General features: G+C 37.8%; 2 protein-coding genes across 4 annotated transcripts; one reads left to right on the forward strand and one right to left on the reverse strand.

Annotated features, from left to right (window-relative positions):
- The first annotated feature begins 299 nt into the window (after window positions 1-299).
- dennd6b (DENN/MADD domain containing 6B) lies at window positions 300-11,637 on the forward strand. 2 transcript variants are annotated; one of them, XM_051890917.1, is made up of 21 exons: window positions 300-562; window positions 752-790; window positions 947-989; window positions 1,088-1,200; window positions 1,471-1,551; window positions 1,746-1,851; window positions 4,267-4,346; window positions 4,464-4,526; window positions 4,610-4,665; window positions 4,769-4,891; window positions 5,166-5,261; window positions 6,306-6,400; window positions 6,509-6,574; window positions 6,686-6,750; window positions 6,847-6,936; window positions 7,042-7,095; window positions 7,205-7,308; window positions 7,490-7,592; window positions 8,640-8,676; window positions 9,433-9,507; window positions 9,595-11,637. In XM_051890917.1, the coding sequence occupies exons 1-20, from the start codon at window positions 410-412 to the stop codon at window positions 9,477-9,479; spliced, it is 1,614 nt and encodes a 537-aa protein (XP_051746877.1). In that variant the 5' UTR covers window positions 300-409; the 3' UTR covers window positions 9,480-9,507; window positions 9,595-11,637. The 2 variants fall into 2 exon arrangements, with proteins under 2 accessions (XP_051746877.1, XP_051746876.1); XM_051890916.1 differs by lacking the exon at window positions 8,640-8,676 and having other exon boundaries at window positions 301-562.
- Window positions 11,638-12,426: 789 nt separating this feature from the next.
- Window positions 12,427-18,080, reverse strand: gcc1 (GRIP and coiled-coil domain containing 1). Of its 2 annotated transcripts, none has more exons than XM_051890913.1 (3): window positions 17,932-18,080; window positions 15,587-16,733; window positions 12,427-13,931 (listed from the first exon to the last, which is right to left on the reverse strand). In XM_051890913.1, exons 2-3 carry the CDS (start codon window positions 16,685-16,687, stop codon window positions 12,621-12,623), a joined length of 2,412 nt encoding a protein of 803 aa, XP_051746873.1. In that variant the 5' UTR covers window positions 16,688-16,733; window positions 17,932-18,080; the 3' UTR covers window positions 12,427-12,620. The 2 variants fall into 2 exon arrangements, with proteins under 2 accessions (XP_051746873.1, XP_051746872.1); XM_051890912.1 differs by lacking the exon at window positions 17,932-18,080 and adding an exon at window positions 17,199-17,344.
- Between the last annotated feature and the right edge of the window lie 136 nt (window positions 18,081-18,216).

Genomic DNA, 18,216 nt, shown 5'->3' on the forward strand with positions numbered 1-18,216 from the left:
ATGTATGTTCAATATGAAATAATAAAAACGCATGTTGAGTAGACTAGACAGATTATAAATGTGTCGGTTTACGCTGCAGTGCAATGTGAGTGAGAGATCAGCAGCTGTGCGTGTAAAGAAAAAAATATGATACACGCATATATTTTTAGCGGATTTGCCGCTTTTAATTGCTATTAAATATATATATATATATATATATATGTATATATATATATATATATATATATATATATATATATATATATATAATTTTGCGGCCTCCTTTTTGAGAACCAATATTACCTATGGGAGTAATAAGTCAGTCCTCCCCGCGCGAGGGCGCTGTTCATCCTCAGTGATTACTGAACGATGACCGAGGACGCGGCCATTCACAAAAGCAAGCGGATCTCAAATGGATCCTTAAGTCAAAATGGACCCTTTTGACAGCTCCGATTCTCTGGAAGGGCCATCAAAGGCTGCGGCCACAGATACAGGGGTATCGGAGCCGTGGTCGCGCTTCTCTGCCTGGCTCGAGTGTGTGTGCGTCGTTACCTTCGACCTCGAGCTCGGACAAGCCATAGAGGTACAAATGATGTGCATGCACCCCTAACATCTGTTTGTTTGTTTGTTAACTACTCGCATAACCACTTTACACGCAATAATCTGATTGTGATAATATGCTGAAAGAAACATCCTGATTGTAATATTACACTGTAACCACAGCAACAGCAGCATCACTGTGTGTCTGTAACATACTTTATCTTGTCATCAGCTCGTTTACCCTTATGATGTCAAACTCACGGAAAAGGAGGTAAAATCAGTTTAATTTATTTATTTATTTATTTATTTTCCACCTACAGTATTATAAATGTATAAAATCTGTTACAACAATTCTCAATACAACATTAATTTCATTCCAAAATGCCCCTAAAACTACTACAATCCTTCACTTCCATCTGTCTTTTAGAAAACAAGCATTTGTTACTTATCCTTTCCTGACTCATACTCAGGTAATGTGCTGGCAAAGCCTGATCTCATCATTGCTATCATGATAAACAGTTGAAACATGGCTTTACAGCTCAGTCACATGAGTTCATGTCTATCCCAGGATGCCTCGGGGACACTCAGTTCAGCTTCAGACTGCGGCAGTCGGTGGGCCGCAGTAGCTCTTGGTTTGGACAGGAGGATGTTTACAACAAGGATACACCTGTGACCCTGCAGGTTAGAAATGGACTTGATATATTAAGTAGCACAACCATTTTCAACATTAATAATAATAATAATAATAATAATAATAGTAAGACATGTTTCTTGAGCACTAAATCAGAATATTAGAATGATTTCTGACAGATCATGTGACACTGAGGACTGGAGTAATGGCTGCTGAAATTACAGTTAAAATTCAAATGCATCACCAATGTTTCACATCTGCTATGAACCAATAAATTCCAGAAATAAAGTGTGCATGTAAATTATTTTCCTGTCTTTCAGAAGGAGCATGCACATTTCCACGGGTATGTGTATTTCAGGCAAGTGAAAGATGCGTCTGTCAAAAGGGGCTACTTTCAGAAGGTGTGTTACTGAACTGAAAGACACACGTTTGTTCTGTTTTATTCACGATGAGCTGTTGCAGTCTTTTTAGACTTTATGCTTTAATTGAATGTTTGTCTTCAAGAGCCTTGTGGTCAGTGTACAATATACAATGACTGTTTTGTACTGAATGGTGGTGAACGCTGTAAATAATTTCAGTCTTTCTATATTTCTAGTCTCTGGTGGTGCTGTCCAGACTGCCGTTTGTGAACCTGTTCCATTCGCTGCTGCAGGTCATTGCTCCTGAGTACTTTGAAAAGCTTGAACCATGTCTGGAGACAGGTGAGGCCACCTTGACTTGAATATACAGTATATACATACATATAGTACCATTTAAAAGCTTGGGGTCAGTAATTTTTTTTTTTTTTTTTAATGAAATAAATACTTTTATTAAACAAGGAGATTAATCAAAAGTGACAGTAAAAACATTTACACAGAACACGTTTTTCCATTCCAATGCCCTACTTTTCCTTTGTTTTTCTATGTAAACTCGTTAGATGGATGTGTATGACCGTTGTTCTCACGCCTTACATCTTTTGTAGCCTCTCGCGCATTACACAGCGTTCTAAAAACGTGGCGCTCAAGTTAAAATCAGTTCAACTTTTCAAAAACATGTCTCGAGAACTTGCGTTTTTTCCCCGTTCCACTGCCGTAGTCTTGTTTTTCAAAGCAAAAACGCGTTCTGTGTGAACAAGCACTTCAAATCAAAGAAGTGTTTTATTGTTTAAAAAAAAAAAAAAATTAAGCAGCACAGCCGTGTTCAACACTGATAATAATAAGAAATGTATCTTGAGCACCAAATCATCATATTAGAATGATTTCTGAAGGATCATGTGACACTGGAGTAATGATGCTGAAAATTCAGCTTTGCCATCAAAGGAATAAATTACATTTTGCAGTATAAAGAGGGTATGCATTGACGTCACTTTCCCCCCATAACAAGCCCCCTCAGCTGGACTGAGTGGCAACACATCCTCCAACATGACTGGCTTTAATAGGGGAAACTGTGAAAACGGGAGTAAAACAAATGATTATCTTCTTAAAATAAAGGCAGTTGGTCTCAACAGTGGTCCTCACAACCCACCATAGAACCAGTGGTCCATGTACACTGACAGGTAGCCAGGAATTGGGTTTTCTGACATTTATATGTACCTGATTTTAATGTCAGGGAAATACGTAAAGGAAAGCCTGTGTTATCTGCATTATCTGCTAGACAACAATAATACAGTACACTACTATAATAAAATATAGGTAGATCTAAATCCGTGTGATCACTTATATTATTGTTTAGGGCTGTAACGATTCCTCGATTAAATTCGAATACGCGATTTAAAAAAAAAACTCGATTTCAATTTGCCCGTGTCGAGTAACCGGTAAAGTACCGGAAGTGGCGCTTTCCACGGACGAGAATCCATGAAACGCATTATTAGACCGTTTTCTAAGGCTGCACGATATTAAACCCCTTTAAAAATCATAATAAAGCATACAATTCAATACATTATGCATTTTGACAGTTTTGTTCAATAAAACCATACGATAACTTGTTTTTCATACTTAACTTGAATAAATTTTTATTGTGTTATTGCTATTATATATTTATTTTTAAGCCATATGTGTAAGTGAATGTGTTTTGTTGTGCAAGCACCTTTTATAATGATCGCGTTAGTAGTTGAGCTATATGCGCGCGCCATGTTTGTTTATGCCGCGGTCAGGAGAATAGATCTGTCGGATTTACACTTGAATTCTTCCACTTCTTTGAAATACACGGATGGATGTAAGTGTCCAGTGAATTGGGAGAAGAGCAGGGTAAACTTTATAGTTGCTTGCCTTACTCACAGTATGTAATATGAATAGTATGTGATATGAATATAACGTGTTGTCTAATTATAACGTAAAGGATTATTACTGCAGCTTCTATAGATATCAGTGTATATTTTACAAACTCTAAATGTATTGTTACTAGTACTTATGTGTATTTAAATATCTGAAACCTAAAATAAACATCATGTGATTGAAACACTGAATAGTTGTGATAAATGCCAAGCACTGAGTGCATCTGTCTCTGGCTCAGCGCACGCGCCTGCGCCCGGAGGGGGAGGTGGGGGGTCTGGCGATTACTCGATTACCAAAATAATCGTTAGCTACAGCCCTATTATTGTTATATATTGTAACATCGTCCAGCGCTAAAACTTGTTAAAGCACTAAGGCATTATAGACATAACATTATGACTTTCTGTTAAACTGCGTGGAATCGATTTGTATTGTGAAGCGCTAGGCTGTACAAATAAACTTGACTTGACACTTGGTCATACTTCAAGATGGGATTTGTTGGTGAAATTATTTACAAGGACATCAATGGATATTCTGGCTATCCATCCATCCATCCATCCATCCGTCCATCCATCCCAAAATGGTAACTGCCTGGATTCCAATTGCAGCAATCCATTTGCTTCTCTTTTTTGTAGCTTCTGGCAGCCTGTAAAAAGATAACTCCATGAATCTGTTTGTACAGTCAATCACAGAGTTCTTTCCCATTTTAGATGTCTTTTGTGTGGTTTTTCATTGCATTCACACTAAACAGCAACGCTGCCACTCAAGTCTTTTTGCCACTCAGCGTACCTGTAACTGCAGTCGCTCCCGTGACTAGAATGTCAAATAGATCTCAAATCATCAATCATATTGGTTAATGTGTTTCAGTCTGTAATGAGATTGACCAATGGCCAGCACCAGTACCAGGGCAGACCCTCAACTTACCTGTGATGGGTGTGGTGATGCAGGTGAGAATATTATGGATAGAAAAGGCTTGTTTTGATGTCTTGGATAAATGATTTAGATAATGGTGTTATCAATCTTCCATCCATTCAACTTATTAAATGCTGTGTTTAAATTTGCAGATCAGAATTCCCTCAAAAGTTGAAACGCCAGGAGGAAGCCCTGTAAAACAGCCACAAACTGAGGTGCCTGACTAATTTTTCTATGACAATTATTCACATATGCTTTTATTTTTACATATGGTTGATATGTGGTTGCATTTTTGCAGAATCTGCTCCCTGCCCCCACGGTTCTTCCATCAGTCCATGAGCTGGATCTTTTTAAGTGAGTATTGCTCTGCTTGTACATGTGTTCTGTAATTACTAAACCATCTGTTGATTTTACAGCCGTCACTAATAGCTGCCCTAATCGCCCTTCATTTATTCAGATGTTTCCAGTCAGTCCTGATTCACGTGCAGATGCTCTGGGAGCTCATGTTGCTAGGAGAGCCCGTGGTTGTTATGGCACCCTCTCCAACTGTCTCCTCGGAGACTGTGCTGGCCCTGGTCAGGTATGGACATTTTGTTCTCAAAGCATTCCTTCCAGAAGCGCATACACAAAAGTTATTATGAGGAACTTCTGATAGTGACAAATTAAGTTCATCCATAATCCACACTCTTAGAAGGAAATGTTCTACATAGAACCTTTAAGGGTTCCGTCAGGTGCTTTATATATAGAACCTTTTAGGGGTTCCCATCATTTTATGGATTTAGTTTTAATTAATTCATTTTGTACTTGTTGGGTCAAAGAGTAGTTTTATATATATATTTTATGTTCGCTTTTAGCTCCATTGCCCCACTGCGCTACTGTGGAGATTACCGACCGTACTTCACCATTCATGACAGTGAATTTAAGGAGTACACCACCAGGACTCAGGCTCCGTAAGCAAAAACACACACTCCATGTTAAAGTCTTTCTTCACCTAGAAATGAAAATTCTGTAATTGTTTACTCTAGAGCTGCACGATTAAATCGTTAAAAGCTTGCAATCTCTATTCAGACACACACGCAATCTTATTCCTAAATGACAATGATTTGGTTATATCTAAACCTTTGACAAGTACAATCACAGCGAACAGTCAAATCTGGGTTCATTTCTGTGTTACAATAATTCAAATTATCACAGAAGTACTAGGATATATGTTTATATTTCGGATAGAAACACTGATGTCTATGGTAGCAATCAAAATAGAGTAAATCACCTTTTGAAGTAACTTGACGCGTTAAATAAAGATTGTATCAATTACATTGTTACACCAGTAGGTGGCGACAAGTGACTTAAAAATTTATTTGCCATTGAATCATTCATTCAAGGGATTCATTCAGAAGTCTTTATGAGCGAGTCATTGAATCATTCATTAAAATCGAATTAATTCAAGTTAATGAAATATTTTTAAATAGACTACTGCATCTCTAGTAAATTACATGTTATTTATTTAAGATGTCTGTTAAGAATCGTGGGAGAATCAAGAAATGTCATTCTCAATTTATCCAGAACCGTGCAGCTCTAGTTTATTCACCATCATGTTCCAAACTCATTATTTTCTTTTACAAAAAAAATGAATTTCTGAAGAATAATCAAAGCTGTTCTTTTCCATTATAATGAAAGTGAATGGGGACTGTTGCAAAATGACAAAAAAGCTGTCAACAAAGCTGTCATGACTTTAAAAAACTTGTAATATAGCACACAAATTGTATGGATCACGTTTATGATGCTTATATTATGGTGTTTTTTGTCATTTAGTAGTTGGCAAGCCTTTCAAGTCCAAAAAAAAAAAAAAAACATGAGCCAGGATATTCTGCAAAAAGTAATCTTTTCATTTTTTTGGATGAAACCTTGACTAGATGTGAGCTACATTCATGCCCATATAGAAAACATAATTTTCGGGCCAGGAAATAACTCTTCAGTCTATTTTCTGCTTTCAGGCCCAATGTGATACTGGGTGTCACAAACCCTTTCTTCATTAAGACCTTTCAGTGCTGGCCACACATTATTCGCCTTGGAGACCTGAAGATGTCTGGTAAATAATGCTCCATTTTAGCAGCAAGGCTCCTCTGACATCCCTTTTGATTACGTATGATTTTGTCATATTACACATGAGAGAGTTCTGAATGAAGTTTCTCTGCAGGTGATTTACCAAAGCAAGTCAAGGTCAAGAAACTGGCAAAGCTAAAAACTCTGGATACTAAAACAGGTACACAACAAGGGTTTGCTGTAATCTTATATGCTGAATTACACAAACACTTTGGTGAACGTGTGTGTGTGTTTTTTAAAATAAATTTTAGTTTTTTGTTTTCCCATAAAGGTATTTACACAGCATACAAGACCTTCTTACACAAAGACAAAGCCCTCATCAAACGACTCTTAAAGGTTGGCTACTGATGTCAGATAATGAAAAATGAAATATTTAAGTTTAAAGCTATAATTTGTGTAACATCTCGCTTTGTTTTTTAATCGTTCTTTTAGGGTATCCAGAAAAAAAGGCCATCAGAGGTGCAGAGCGCCATTTTGAGGCGGCATCTGTTAGAGCAGACGCAGAGTTTCATTCTTCCACTGGTAAATTTTTTTTTTTTGGACCTTTGTTCAGAGCTTAATGCCAGCCTTACTGTTTTATTTCATTCATTAAGCAGTCTTGAGCTTCAAACCTATTCTTTTCTTTAGGAAAGTTATTTGGAAAGCCTCATGCCACCGCAGAGGTCTGTGTCTCCATGGAAGGTTGGTTCAAGATGGTGTAGATCAGATTAGAAAAAAGTAGTATATAAGGCATTTAAAATGATTACATGGGACCTCAAACATAACAGTTGTATCTGTGTTTATGTCTCAGACACCTCCTCAGATCCGGTCCTTCAGTCAGGATGAGTTCATGAAGACCCTGGAGCAAGCAGGGCCGCAACTAACGCTGAAAGGAGATTGGACGGGCCTGTACAGGTAACACACCAGGGTTGTGTTTCCAAAAGCATCGTAAGCCCATTGGCACCAGTAATCTGTTCATTCTACTTAGTCTTATGGTCATTTCAAGAAACGCAGCCCAGGACATTTGGGAACTAATGACTGAAACTTCCTGTTAATTGTGCATGTAGTTTAATAACTGTTTATATGTGACTTTCAGGCGTTTCTTCCGTTCTCCAAATTTTGATGGCTGGTATCGGCTCAGGCACAAAGAGATGACTCAAAAAGTGGAATGTCTTCATTTAGAGGCCATCTGTGCTGCTGTGAGTATGATACTGGATCTGGTGGTCTCTTCTCATACCGTTATACTTCTTTGTGCAAATAAAGAGTGTTTAAAGGATTTGCTTACCCAAAAATGACAATCCAACCATCAAGTTGTTCCAAACCCGTTTGAGTTTTTCTTCTGTTTAACACAAAAAGAGAAATTCTGAGGAATTGAACTGGTCGCTCTGTTCCATGCAATTACATTGAATGTAAACTGAGACTTTGAAGCTTCAAAAAGGATGCAAAACCACCATAAAAAGAATCATAAAAGTATAGTAACAGTAGTCTATATAACTAACACTACTGTTCAAAATTTGTGGGCTTTTTTTTTTTTTGTAAAGAAATTCAACAAGGTTGGATTAAATTGATCAAAAGTGACAATGAAAACATTTAAAATGTTATTATTTCAATTTCAAATAAATGCTTTTCTTTTGAAATTTCTATTCATTAAAGAATCACAACTGTTTTCAACACTGATAATAGAGCATCAAATCAGCAATATTAGAATGATTTCTGAAGGATCATGTGACACTGAAGACTGGAGTAATGATGCTGAAAATTCAGATTTGCCATCACAAGAAAAATTTACATTAAAATACATATTAAAATAGAAAACACTTATATGAAAATAATATCACAATATTAATGTTTTACAGTAGATTTGCTCAAATAAATGCAGCCTTGGTTAACGTTTATGAAACTTCTTTCAAATGCATTAAACAAATCTTACCGACCTCCAAACTTTTAAACAGTAGTGTATGGGCTATATTCTTCTATGGTTTATCGAAACTATATGATCAAATTAAGTGAGGAACAGACTGAAATTTAAGCTGTTAACAAAATTCTTGACCAGATTGATTCATTTTGTTAACGAATCATACCATCAGGTTTTGTGAAAATGGATCAACCGATTATTAAAAAGAACTCATTGAGAGCAGGATGTCAAAATTTTCATTGAATAACGACTTAAATTTCAGACTTTCTTGAGTTGCATAGAAAAGCGCGACCAGTACAATTCTTCAAAATCCTTCTTTTGTGTTCCACAGAAGAAAGAAAATCCTGCGAGTTCAGAACAACATGAGGGTGAGTAAAGAATAATGATAATTTTCATTTATAAATTACTCCTTTAATGGGTCATTTAGAGTGTGTTCACACTTGTAGTTCGGTTCGTTTGGTCCGGACCAAAAAAAAAAAAAAAAAAAATTTAGTCCTGGTCCGCTTAGCATTCAGATTGGCATTTTTATCACAGAACCAAAAGATACCGAACCTAAAGGCACAGGGACACGTTCACAATCTGATTGTTCGGCATTTGACGCATTGCCCATTTTGAGACAGAACTTACCGAACATCCAGAACAATGCTGTGTGCTGAGATAAATGCGCTTGTTGTATGTGTGAAGCTACATATGATGGTACTTTGACGAACTTTGAGAACTCGTGAAGAGCTTATAAAATGTATAAAGGTCAAAATAGCGGCAGGAATCTCTCTGTCACACACAAACGAAGATCTGCTGCGAGGAGACGCGGTTCTGATGTCTGTACTGAACTCTGATGGCAACATCGCGACTATGACGAGAAAAAAACGTATATATGCATATATGCGTAAGCATTTTGTCATTTTTAGGGTCTCATCTTCCTGTTTTTGGTTCGTTTACATATCTTTGGTCCGTGTTGCATTCATATATCATTTGAACCGCACCAGAGTTCGTTTGGAAGCGGATGGTAGGTCACACGCGCTAACAGACAAATCGCACCAGGATTCATTTTAATCGAACCACACATGCCAAGTGTGAACACGCCCTTAATTTGTTTGATTCTGGTTTTGTTTTCATTAATTCAGGATCTGCTGACGTGGACCAAAGACAAATCAGAGGTAGAGATTGTTGACCTCATCCTGAAGTTGAGGGAGAAACTAGTGAGTTAAACTTAAGCAGTCGCTACTTTGTGTTTGCATGAAGACATTTGCATGAAGCTTCTCTCTATATTTATATGTCCTACACAGATGAGAGCTAGAAAACACCAGCTTCCAGTGAAAGAAGAACTTCTGGAGAGATTAGAGCAATCCATCCAGACCATCATCAGCTCCTTGCCAGAGGATCTACAGACACTATTACATAGACAATGACAATCAGACCCACGTGAACACTGACCAGCAGATCCACTGACACATACATAGACTGTCTGTCCAGAATATACCAGCCGTATATGAACCCATGACACCTGCACAGGTATCAACCCACTTTTCTTCTTCTGGTAAACCCATACACTACCACTATGAGGCCTTTCATCTTGGATGTACAGTACTGAAGAGAAACAACAGATACTGCTATACAAGGTTCTATATGACACAAGAAGAACACAGAAAACATTGATTCTTAGATTAAACTCATTTTAAGACCTCAGCTAGGCTTCATACTAGATTTTAAACATCTGCTAAATTGCATTTTAACATGCATCAAATATTTAAATATAGCCTGCAGTCATTTAGCACTGCATGAACATAAAATTTATTTTATAAATCAACATTTAGTCAAATAGCTTGATAAAAAGAATGAAAAATTTGACTTTTAATTAGCATATTAAGCATTTATTTAGCATATGCAGTGAATGATATTTATATGTATGACGTGTTCACTTAAGATGCTTTTAGGATTTATAATTTAATAATTATCAACACTTTTATTCTGGTGGTAGTGTTAGTTATTACATTATGGAGCACTGTAGTAAACCTGACTCTAAAAATACACAGCAACACTTTTGCCGTTTATTTATTTATGTATTTAAATCTTACCTGACCTTTAAGCTTTGCACAGGAGCACCTCTGAGCACACTGTCGTTTGGCCAGTTCTTATTATTTTTATGTTAGAATCTAATTGTATAAGAAATTTTATGACATTTTAGATTTGATCTCAATCAGGGCTGGGTTAACAAACTCTGGATTAAGGCAAATCTAAAACTAGACTGATTTTAATTGATAATCATTATCGACAGTATAATATTTTCCAGGATTTATGAATGACTGAGCAGTGGCAGTGAAATCTGGTCACATGAGCGAATTAGGTGGTGGTTCATAATGAGTTTTGTCATTGGAAAAGGTCAAGTTCATCAATGTCATTAAAACATGTATATGATACTCTGTATATATTGTGTTTGCCAGTCATGAATGTTCCTTTTTTGATATAACCTGAACCTTATTTGGTTGTTCTACAGCACTTTTTGTTCACAGGTTTGCACTTTTCACCCATATTTTGACTTAAGTTTTTGTAGTACATTCTGTGATTGCTTGATTAGTTTTCTTTTTTTTATTATTAAAATGGTTGCCAAACTTTGCCACTTTTCCAATATTATAAAATGTTTGTTTTAAAGAGCCATTTTTTTGTGTTTTTATGGTTGGGAATGTATTATTAAAGTCTGTGTTTGAACTGACCAGCAGTAAGAGTTTGGGTGTACAAACAGATGTTTGATGATTATTCGTATTTTAGTTGTATGCTTATTCATGTTTCTCAGTCCTAGGCCTGGAGGACCACTAAACACTGCACATTTTTGGATACCTCCTTAATGTAACGCACCTGATACAACTCATCTTCTCATTATTCGAGTGCTCATAAGATGAATTGATTGTATCATCAGTGACATGTACAAAATGAGCAGTTGGGAAACTCCAAGACCAGATTGGGAAACACTAGGTGAATTCGAATACCATACTACTCTCACTATTTCTGTCTCACTATACATTTAAATGGCAGAAATTGTAATAGTGTGGTATTTTGAATTCAGCCACTGTCTTTTTAAATGATGCAAGGAGCACCTGTTTTTAATAACAAGTTTTCACGTTGTAGATTCTTCAACATGTTGTTCTTATGATAATAATCAGCTAAGCATTTAGTAGTAGAGAGAAAACAATTTTCAAGTTTTTTTATTATTTCCATATTATTACTTTATATTTTATATTACTAATACTCTTATTTTTAATGATATTACAAACTGAAGAAACATGATTGTGTTGTGTGGCTGAAAATGTAACAATAAAATATTTTAAAAAGTTGCTTATGCATTGGAGTGATGGATTTTACAAATTCTAAGTATATATTGTATTTATATATTGTTAAAGTATATGTTGTATTTATACACTAATATAAAAACATAAAATGCTGAAGAGATCAAAATAGTTTATTGTTTTGGTCAAAGATTGAAAATATACATTTATCTGACTGATAAAATTTATTTAGAAGACTGAAACCATGAAGACACTGAAAATGATCTGTAGTTTGTTTTCTCAAAAAAAAAAAAAAAAGCATAATATATATATATATATATACAGCTTATATTAAGAGGTAACCGTGTATTCATCAAATGCCCTAGACTATGGCAGGAAAAAACAGAACCAACCAAAACTGCTATATGTTTGCAAACTCAAAGCAGCTGATGATTTTTTATTTAATTTTTAAAGTTAATGAAATATTCTCATTAGAACTCATGGAATTAGTTTTGTGTGTTAAATATATGCATGGAGTTCACCATGACGATATATGAAAAGTGCTGCTGTCTGAAGGCATTACTTGCTAGTTTCCCTCTTAGAAGTCTTGGAGCTTTCAATGTCATCATAAAGTCCATTTGAGAGTGTTTTCTTTGGCATAACCCGTTCTGTAGATGTTAACCCTTCATCCAAATAGTTTTATATTGTCTCGTTATTATACAAAAACACTAACACTATTTTAGTGCACCCAACTCTGTTGACTACACAGACTGAAGACACAGTGTCAAGATCTAATATTATGTTGCACAGGAGGGAGGTATTGGATGATGGACGATACATTATCCAATACTGGACTCAAACCGTTCATAGTGTTTAATATCCTGTCATGCAATAGTTGGAGTATATATGTCATTACTGGAAACATATCCACATTGTTGCTCCTGTTATTTGGTACTTTCTCACACTGCACACAAAAAGTGGTCAATAAAAATAAACAAATATTTATCTCAGCACAGTAGAACCATAAAGTCTCTCTTCTCGACTCGTTTGAATCATCTCATCCCTGCCATCCACCAATTGTGTGGCTGCTGCTTCAGCACGGCTTGTTTCTCTTGAGGACTAAAGTGCAAAATGGTCAAAATGGCCGTGAGCGTTTGCTGGCGCCCCCTGGTGTCATGGAGTGTGAGAAACCTATAAATGACGTTCTTGAGGTACTCGAGGTTGGCCCCATCTCTTCCTTGGTCCCGAATATGCTTGTCCAACTGGCACCGTAGCTCAGCAATCTCTTCTTCATGCCTCTCCCCCTTTGCAATCAGTTTTCCTTGTAGCTGGTGCAAGTCTTCCTCTAGCCGATGCTTTTGTTTGCGCAAGGCAGCCACTTCCACCTCTTTGCGGGACAGCTGTTCGGCGTAGAGCAATAAAGTTGGCTCGTTGGGCCCAGATAGTTTTAGAGCTTGAGTGATAATGTCACTTTCTTCTTGTTCTGGATCAGCTTCCTCTGGGTCACCACCTTCCATCGCGGTGTTGTTATTTGTAGTGTTCCTCTGATGGCTTCCAAAACTGATCACCGCCGCAGCCCGAAGTCGCTCCAGCTCGAGGTCTTTTTCCGCAAGCAGGGCCATGGTGCGATCTCTCTGTTTGTGCAGCTCTTCCTCAAGCCGCAAGAAATTCTCCCTGTGTTGAGCCTCCAACCTTTCGACTTCCTGTTTGTGGGACTGCTGGAGCGCTACAAGCCCTAGTTGCCGCTCCTCCAGGTCCCGTTTGTGCTGCGCTTCCGCTTCGTCGGAAAGAATGCGAAGGTTGATGTACTTCTCCTTCAGCTCGGCCAGCTGGTCACGTGCTTCTTCTAACTCTTTAGACTGGTTGCCGTCTTTTGCGTTCTTGTTTTTCAGAACACCCTGAGCCCTCATTTTGTAACGCTCGAACTCCTCCCTTAGCTGCCGGAGCTCTTGCTGGTAGTGGAGCGCTGACGCCTTCTCTCCCTCTGAGACTTCCTTGTCTTTTTCTCCTAGCAGCTTTTCGATGTCCAGACTCTGGTCTTGAGATCTTTGTGCAGCCAGTAGGAGTAACTTCTTTACCTTCTCAAGTTTGTCCTTTAACACGTCCACGTTCAAGTTGGTGTCGTCAATGTTTAGATCGGAGGTCGTCGTCCTATTGACTGCTGCGATGGCGAGGGTTTTGTTCTCGGTGTCGAGTTGAAGGATGCGTTCTCGCAGCCTCTGAGCGTTCTGTTGGTCCTTCTGTCTGGCCTTCTCGCAGGCACCCAACAGTTCTGAGAGCTCAGATACTCGCTCCTCAAGGCTGGCAACTCGTGCCTCCTCCATCTGTGCCTGTTCTCGGAGAAGCTCATCTGCCTGTGCCACCTACATAGACACATATGGGTAAGAAATAAGAATAAATGTTTAGATTAGCATTAGACCAGGGGTGTCCAATCCTGCTCCTGGAGGGCGAAATAATACTGCAGAGTTTAGCTTCAATCCTAATTAAACACCTGAACCAACTAATCAAGGTCTACAGGATTGCTAGAAATTTCCAGGCAAGTGTGTTGGAGCAGGATGAAGCTAAACTCTGCAAGATACTGGCCATCCAGGAACAGGACTGTATGAAATAGAATGATTATACAAAAATGTCAGTTTATGAATACCCAGGATTAATTGTTAACCCCGGGTAAATTATGAGCAGTGTGAAACGTGAAGTAAGATAACCCAGGATTCCATTTACCCGGGGTTTAGAATGACACAGGGTTAAATATTTCAAGTGTGAAAAGCCCTATTGAGAATATCTAGCGATGCACCAATTAACTGATAAATGGCCGATATCAAAATTCTATATTTTTGTCTGAGTAAATTAAAAATAAAATGCTAAAATAAATCTATTTTAAAATAAATGTAAATTTTCAATACTTTTAAGTGAATTTAGACATCACAACATTCTGATGTACAGAATAAAAAAAAAAGTTTTACTAAAGATTACATTAAACAGTGTTCTTAAATATAATGTTCTTAAATTAAATATTAGTATTAATCGATACCGATATTAAAGTAAAATGGAAATCCACCCTTTCCATTTTTAAAACGCATGTTACTGACTTTGTTGTGAACAATTCATCCATGCATGTTTCTTTTTTTTTTTTTATCTTGTAATTTTTAATCAAAATGTCATAACTGAATCATACGTGACGTATGCTGGACTTCACCAATCATTTAGTCCGCTTAAACTCCACTTGAACTCAGATCTGCCTCCATTCAATATACAAATGATGTGTAGAACCGTGTCTCACCCCCATTTTTTTTCTTTTCAGATAATCCATTTCACTTGGATGTATGTCACAATACAGAATAAAGCTACTTCCATTACACTGCCACTTCAAACCAAATCTAATATAGGCTGGTATGGATATATCATGCATTATACATTTTCTACATGCCTATTCAGTATTCAACAAGTTGACCTGTCCCCAAAAACAACGGTGTGAAATGGGGATTAGCCAATCATAGTATAAATAATATGTATACACTCAGCATGAAACGGAAGTTGCGATAGTCTTTTCTTCCCTATTGTGATGTATATCCAACTGAAACGGCTTCTCAAAAATGAAAAAAACATTTTCAAGACTTGATTTTGTCCATCGGCAATTGACTGGATGGTTGAAACGTTGTTGTTTGCTATCGCTGTGATCTCATGTGAGTGACAGGTTGTCCTGCCCTCGGACCAGTGAACGTCATCAGAGAAGAGAAGAGCTGTTATTGCAAGAGGGAGGGGAAGTTACTTTGATTAAAAATTACGACGGCTCATGAATTAAAAAAAATAATGATGTGCACGATAAATCATTTATAATAAATACCGCAATATTCCATAATAAATAAGAAAATTGAATAAGAATGGTCAACTTTAAAAGTAGAACAACAAAAATGGCCTGTTAAGTAAGTGGGGTGGAAAATTGCCATAGTCTTAACGATGACTAGAATGAATGCTAGAAACCTAACAAAACTTTAAGATATGGCCTTTTTAAAAGTACCTTTCTGATTTCCTGCTGAAGTTGCTGATTGAAGTGAGCTTTGAGGTCTGCAATCTCTTGCTGGAGCTCCTCCACACGTGGGTCAGGTTTACCCCTCTCTGCTGCGGCAGCCTTCAGGCTTTTTTTCAGCTCCTCTCGTTCCTGAGTGATCTCTTTCAGCTGCGATTCGTAATCTAGCCTTCGGTCTGCTGCCTGCATGGCTTCAGCCAACGCCTCCCGCGCATCCTCCAGTTTGAGTTCGGCATCCTGTCTCAATCCCCTCTCCTCCTGCAGGAGTTTCTGAAGCTCTCGGAGCATGAGCGCATGATCGCCCTGCTCCTGCGCTCGTTCGTGCTGCTGGGTGATGACGCGGGCTTTGCTCTCTGCCAGCTGCTCCTGCAGGCTCTGAAGCTCCATCTGATACTGCTTCTGATCTTCCTCCATCCTGGCCTGCAGCTCCTCCAGTTCCTGCTTCATCTTCCGCTTGTCCGCCTGGAACGAAGCTTCCATTCTGGACTTTTCTTGAGTGACGGTTGACAAGGAGCTGGTCAGGGTGGACAGCTGTGTCTTTAGTTGGATGACACGGCGGTCTGTGTCTGCTGCAGGTGGTGGTGGCTCCATACATCCACTGCTGCTGGTGCTGATGCCACTTTCAGACCCACTTGCCTCCTCTGATTGCTGGGGTAAGGCATGTACAACAGCTCCAGCTGTGGCTCCATCTACAGCACAGCTTTGGTCCTCCTCTATTTGGTCTCCTTTAGTGCTGTTGCTGGTCACACTAGTGGCCGTTTCAGCAGAGGCTGCTGTGTCCAGGCTGTCTTCACTGTGAAGTGAACATCGGTCATCCCCAAGGTCGGAGGGTAATGATCGTTGAGCATTTCCTGTAGCACCACTAAACGACTGGTTATCACCACGCTGGCTTAAATCAACCTCCTGAGAAATGGTCAGTACCTTCAGGCTGGCTTCCAAGGCTTCTTTTTCCTTAAGTAAGCTTTGGTACGCTCTGACAACATCTTTAAAACGCGTCTGATACTTCACAAGCTGTTTCTTCTGCACTTCGATGGTTTCCAGCAGGTCCTTCTTGCTTGGACCACCGCCAAAGCTCATACCGAACTTGTCCATGCTGTATCAGTCAGGCTGGTTTCATACTCTCCGATGTAATCTCCACCTGCAAAGTAAATACAGATTTAAGACTTCTATATGTGAAAGAAAGAAGGGCAATGTGGAAAATATGTAAGCAGCTTTTCACAATATTTGGAGTTTGCTTTAAAACTAAATATTCCTATAATATAACAAACGAATATAACAAACAAATTAAAATTATCCATGTAAAGCACTGGCCGAAATAAGGAAATAATTAATAAACATTCATAATTTGATATTTAACGTTTTTTGCTGTTGTTTGTCTTTGAGACTGTTTCTGCTGTCCGTTATTTTAAGATAATATTGACTATATTTTACAGCTCATTTGTTGTCTGTAGCTAATTATTTAGTTAGCCAGTTGTAAAGGTGTGAGAATACATTACACTAAATCCCACATCACGACATTTAGACTTAAAAGCATTGCAAATAAGGCGTTAACTCAATGTGCTCTTCATATAATTGTCTTTCAAAGCAGAAATATCGCATTTACCCGAATACGTGTCCTGTTTACTTGCTGCAGTCGCTTCCGGGTGTGGAAGTGACGTCTCAGGAAAAATTAAAAGTTTAACAGTATTACAAAATAAATATTATAAGTATAATATTATATTATAATAGTAATATTATAAAATATTATAAAAAAAATATTAGATTTTTAAATGTCATCTATAAAAATATGAATCATGAATCGAGCAGGGAAAACATACTGAAATAACTTTTATGCTAAACGATGAACCGATTGTTGGTTTTGAGATTAAACTATTTCTTTTGACTTTTTATGCTAAGATATTTCTATAAAGTCTCTCGTGTTTTTAGCCTAATTCAGGTTTAAATAAAGACAAACAAACGCGCTGGCGTCACGGATCCCACGATGAAGATGAGGAGGAAGAAAAGTGCCACTGTTCTTCTGAAAACGCAGCGTCAGCATTGGTCAATTACAATACAGTAACACATAGGAAAAGATCATTGTTTAGTAAGTGATTGTTAATAGACTAAACTGTATGTGTTCACTATATAGGAAAGAAAAAGTTTACATTATGAGCTAATTCATAGTTAACTTCTAAAGATGTTTTTATAATAGTCTTTTAAAATATAGGCTATTTAACTAGTTAGAGTGTGCAGTGTCCAATAATGTTAAGTTTACATCTGGGGTGTCAAACTCAGTCCAACAGAGTTTAGTTCAAACACAAACAAACACACACACACACACACACACATAGGCCTACCTGTGGTTTTCAAATAAACCTGAAGGACTTGATTAACTGGATCAGTGGTCTGTTGCACAAAGCCGGTTTCAGTTGCTACCCAGGTAAATTCAAGATTAGTTTGAACAAATGGGCTTATGAAGGTGGATTGTTTTTTAGCGGGGTTCATTGCTATGGTAACTTACGCTACACGCCTAACCTGCTCCGGAGCAGGTTTTATTCTGAGTTAGAGACGCAAACCCAAACTCGACCAATCAGCTTTGAGTAAAGTGACATGTATCTGATGCAATAAAGCCACTCCCTCTG

The sequence above is a fragment of the Ctenopharyngodon idella genome, chromosome 4, assembly GCF_019924925.1.
Source record: "Ctenopharyngodon idella isolate HZGC_01 chromosome 4, HZGC01, whole genome shotgun sequence".
Classification (NCBI taxonomy): Eukaryota; Metazoa; Chordata; class Actinopteri; order Cypriniformes; family Xenocyprididae; genus Ctenopharyngodon; species Ctenopharyngodon idella.

What these genes read in the sequence shown, in the direction of transcription:
- dennd6b (XM_051890916.1), top strand. Translation starts at nt 410, where the DNA reads ATGGACCCTTTTGACAGCTCCGATTCTCTGGAAGGGCCATCAAAGGCT. An exon ending in GATTGGACGGGCCTGTACAG is followed by an intron (nt 7,309 to 7,489) that starts GTAACACACCAG and finishes TGTGACTTTCAG; the next exon opens with GCGTTTCTTCCGTTCTCCAA. An exon ending in TAGAGGCCATCTGTGCTGCT is followed by an intron (nt 7,593 to 9,432) that starts GTGAGTATGATA and finishes TCATTAATTCAG; the next exon opens with GATCTGCTGACGTGGACCAA.
- gcc1 (XM_051890913.1), bottom strand. Translation starts at nt 16,687, where the DNA reads ATGGACAAGTTCGGTATGAGCTTTGGCGGTGGTCCAAGCAAGAAGGAC. An exon ending in TTCAGCAGGAAATCAGAAAG is followed by an intron (nt 13,932 to 15,586) that starts GTACTTTTAAAA and finishes GTGTCTATGTAG; the next exon opens with GTGGCACAGGCAGATGAGCT.